General features: G+C 46.6%; 1 protein-coding gene across 3 annotated transcripts in view; it reads right to left on the reverse strand.

The window, feature by feature from the left end:
• Minar1 (membrane integral NOTCH2 associated receptor 1) overlaps positions 1 to 3,993 on the reverse strand; it is a 33,347-nt gene that overhangs the window by 3,457 nt on the left and 25,897 nt on the right. For 2 of the 3 annotated variants that reach the window (XM_021173037.2, XM_029481141.1), the window contains exon 3: positions 2,860 to 3,114. In XM_021173037.2, the coding sequence (XP_021028696.1) occupies positions 2,860 to 3,114 (255 nt within the window). Of the gene's footprint in view, positions 1 to 2,424; positions 2,491 to 2,859; positions 3,115 to 3,993 lie in introns of all 3 variants that reach the window. The other variant, XR_003837534.1, reaches the window with a different exon arrangement.

Genomic DNA, 3,993 nt, shown 5'->3' on the forward strand with positions numbered 1-3,993 from the left:
GAGGGAGAGGGAGAGGGAGAGGGAGAGGGAGAGATTGAGAGCTCTGTCCTTTATGAACACAATTAGGTCCTGTTTGCTCTCCCTGACATGAAAACCCTTCATTTTCCCCTCTCAGTTTCCCTGACAGAAAACCTCAAGCTGCACCCGCACCACACCACAGAGAGGTAATTCCCCAAGCTCCCAGGGACAGCACCCGAGTGCATACTCAGTTGTTAATTAGATCTGCCAAATGATGAAACACTCAAGAAGGAAGATCCAAGGTGGCCTTGTCTTGTTGGAATACTGACCTGACACATGAGTGGTGTGCCCAGGAAGATGAAGGTTTAGGTGGGAGGTTAGACAGAGCCTTCCCTGCCTTACAACCCCAAAGGCAAACTCTGGCTGCTATGGCCAAACAAGCTGCTCTTTCCCCCAGTTTGCCACAGCTTGGCCCAGGAAGGATGCAGTGCACACAGGGAGCAACAGATCCTGTGCTTCATTCCCCCCGTGTCATGGGGAGAAGGGAATCAGCCTCTTTTCATCGCTGTCTACACTCTGTTCGAGGTTATGAGTCTGCCCTTGAAATAAGCTATTTTTAATTATTTTTTTCCAGTAACCTCAAGCAGTAATGGCACCATAGCACAAAGAGGATGTAATCCCCAGGTTCCCAGGGACAGCACCTGAGTGCATACTCAGTTGTTAATTAGGCCTGCCAAATGATGAGAGCCAGGGCTACACCAGCACCTACTTGATCCGTGGATAGCACCAATGGATTTACAGAAGGACAAAAATGGACCTGAGAAAGCTGTTCCAAAGCTAACCTGGACCAGCACTTGAATCTCTACAAAGCAATGCAAACAAACAAGCTGGAGCCTCGCTCTCTGACGTTGTTCCATGTCTGCTCTGCCTTGCTACCAGCACATCACCAGGCGATGGGTGCTCTGTCCCTCACAGCATGTACCTGGCATCTCTGCACTTCCATTGCGAAGCAGTCACCTAAGCTCTGTAACCCAAATGTCTAGTTTTATTTTATTCTTTCTAATTTTATTGCTATACTTAAAAACACCAACTTACCCAAATTGTGTGTTTGTAAATACAAAATCCCTTCTCTCTCTCTCTCTCTCTCTCTCTCTCTCTCTGCCTAAACTTTCAAAATCTGTTTTCAAAGTCACCTTCAGAGCAGTGTGAAATATTGTTTATTGAAACCTGTTGAGCTGTTTCTAATTCTGAATGTTTTCTAACTGGAGGTTGTGATAACTCAAGACACTGATTCAAGGGTTGCCACATATAGCAAAGTTGCACAGAGGTCTGTTTGTGGGAGACTCAAGACATGGTCTAACCTGCTTGTCATCAGGAAGATGACAGGAGAAACAGCAGCCCCAGGAGATAAATGGCGNGTGGTATGCACGGAGAGATTATATACATAGGGCATGCTGGGGGAGGGGAAGCTTAAAATGTTCCAGCTGCTGCCACAGACCTCTTACCCAGGAATGGGCCAGAACTACCTTAAATTGCTACCATTCAGGAGCCCAGATATGCAAGTGTGATTGAAAGCCTTTTGTCTGAGATGAAGTTCTGTTGAACTCCTAGCAATAGCAAAGGGGATATAACTACAGAGGGGAGGGGAAGGGAGGAGAGGGGAGGGGAGGGGAGGACAGGAGAGGAGAGGAGAGAAGACCTATTGTCCTATGGTCCAGTATAGACATAGACCTCTTTAACCTGGACCAATTCACTGAGCTTCCTGCTTCCATTGTTCCCTGCTTGGTAAATTAGAGGTGGTCATAGTAATGCCTGCCTCACAGACAAACGTGTCTGAAACTGAGAGATAGATGTGAAAGGACTGAGTACATTGACTGACTTTAGCATCCACTACCAACTCCTGAGTGCCATGTCTCTCAATATCTACCCAGTGCCAGGTCCTTTATATAGATTACATTCAGTTCTCAAAACGATGCTATTAATGTCAATAGTTAATCCCCACTTCACAAGTGAGAGGACCAAAGCTAAAGTAGGTGACATAGTGTTCCAGGCCACACAGTGTTCTTTAGAAGCTTTGGATTAGGCCTTGATGCTGTTCCAATCCGGTACCTTTTCTCTGCCACATGCTGTACCTCCCATACCCTCTTTGTATGGAGCAAGGCCATGACCCGAGAGCTTGGTCACAGCAAGCCTACAGACAGCTGTCAGCAACCATACTTCAAATGCTTAGGCTGTCTGGAGAGCCTCTCTTGGTGCTATGGCCTTGCTATCCACACAGGGAAATCCACAGGCNGCCATGATGATTCCCTTACAGTGATGTGGAAACAGACGTGCTGTGAGTGGAACCACCTAGAGCTGCCCACCAAAATAAAAAGTGCAGCCAAAACCCAGTCCTGTGGTGGGTGAACAAGAAAGCATGCCCTCTAGCCATATGGCATTCACAGACCTTCCAGGAGTGGCTCTTACCTGGGGTGGCTCCGTATGGAAACATAATCCATAGCTTGGCTCCCATAAACATGCTTATCCCACGTGCTACATATGGAAGGAGAAATCAGCTTGTGTTTCATTAAACAGTTTGGCTCAGGTCTTGGGAGCAAAGATTAGAATTTGCACTTGGTTTTCAAAGCATCATTAGCAAATCAGACAGCCAACAAACACAAAAAGCGAGGACCCTCATTGTTAAATGCTTACAAACAAATAGGCAAGGTATAAACCNCCTTGTTTAAAATAGCAACTACAACGAAAAAAAAAAAAGACCTCTTTGCTCTCTTGTTTATTAAAGTTTAGAAATCCACCATAGGGACCCAGGGAGCTTAAAGGTTGAGAGAGAGAGAGAGGCCAGACTGACATCATCCATCGCCCATGACTGGGCTCCTCCCACCCAGGAACAGAGAGGCTCACCTGCAGGTCCAGAGCTGTCAGCTTGCCTTTGTCACCAGAGTTCCGAGCATATTCCTCTATGGTCCAAGAAGGCTGGCCCCGCTTCACCTCAGCTAGCTCAGTCAGCCGCATGTCTGTATACAGGGGGTTGCTCTTCATGTGGCCCTTGAGGGAGGTGGGGTAAGGATGAGGACTGAACACCTGCTCCACCAGGAAGCCATCTTTGGGCTGCTTGGTCAATCTGTGCTGTGGGGGGATNTCATACTGCCTGTCTGCCTGCGGAAGAGCACAAAGATATCCAGAAAAGCTACAGAGATACCATCAGGTCTCACAGTGCATTTGAGTAGCTAGCCAGCTTTTGAATCAATGAGGCCCCAGCAGACACCCATGAAGCAACACGGATTTACTTAGGAACACATGCAACGTCTACCTGTTTGGGGATTCTCTAAAGAGAGCTTCTGATCGTGATAATACCAATAAAAATCACATGTTTCCACAACAAAAGTAAGTTCTTTATAACCTGTCCCTTATACCATCCTTACCTGAATTGATTCTGCTTATGCAGTTGACCAATGGAGCTCAGGAAAAAAGGCTCCATTATTTGTCCCAGGACACAGAGCTGATTACACTTAGGTTATAAACCTAATAAGCTGCTTTTGGAGTCTTTGCTTGGCTCCTGCATGTTGACTCCTTTCTTTTCTGTCCATTTTTTTTNTAACCTATACTCGGTGGGTAAAAGACATGGGTCATTCTGCATAGCATTAGCCAAAAGAGCTACTGAAAGCCTGCCGTGGAGGGAGCACTAAGCTGGACATCCCAGACAGGGAGTGTCTAGTGACTCCCAGGTGACACAAGGCCTTCTCAATGGATCTGTATCTTTACAACACTTAAGATAAAGGAGAAGCAGTGTGGAGGTAGGAGTGTCTAAAAGGGCTTGATGTCAATCATGCCCTCAGTCCTTGAGACTTATCACAGTCCTCTCTATTCTCGGGGAACCTCTAAGAGCAGGGTCTCTGATCTTTTCTATTTCCACCTTGAGGCCACCNGGTTTCCACATAAACGATCCTCTAGCAAGTGCTCCGTCATAAATGGGATGATGTTTCTCTGTGATCTAATAGGACTGTGTACAGACACCATTTAGCCAGAACTTACCAC

The sequence above is a fragment of the Mus caroli genome, chromosome 9 (genome assembly GCF_900094665.2).
Source record: "Mus caroli chromosome 9, CAROLI_EIJ_v1.1, whole genome shotgun sequence".
Taxonomy (NCBI): Eukaryota; Metazoa; Chordata; class Mammalia; order Rodentia; family Muridae; genus Mus; species Mus caroli.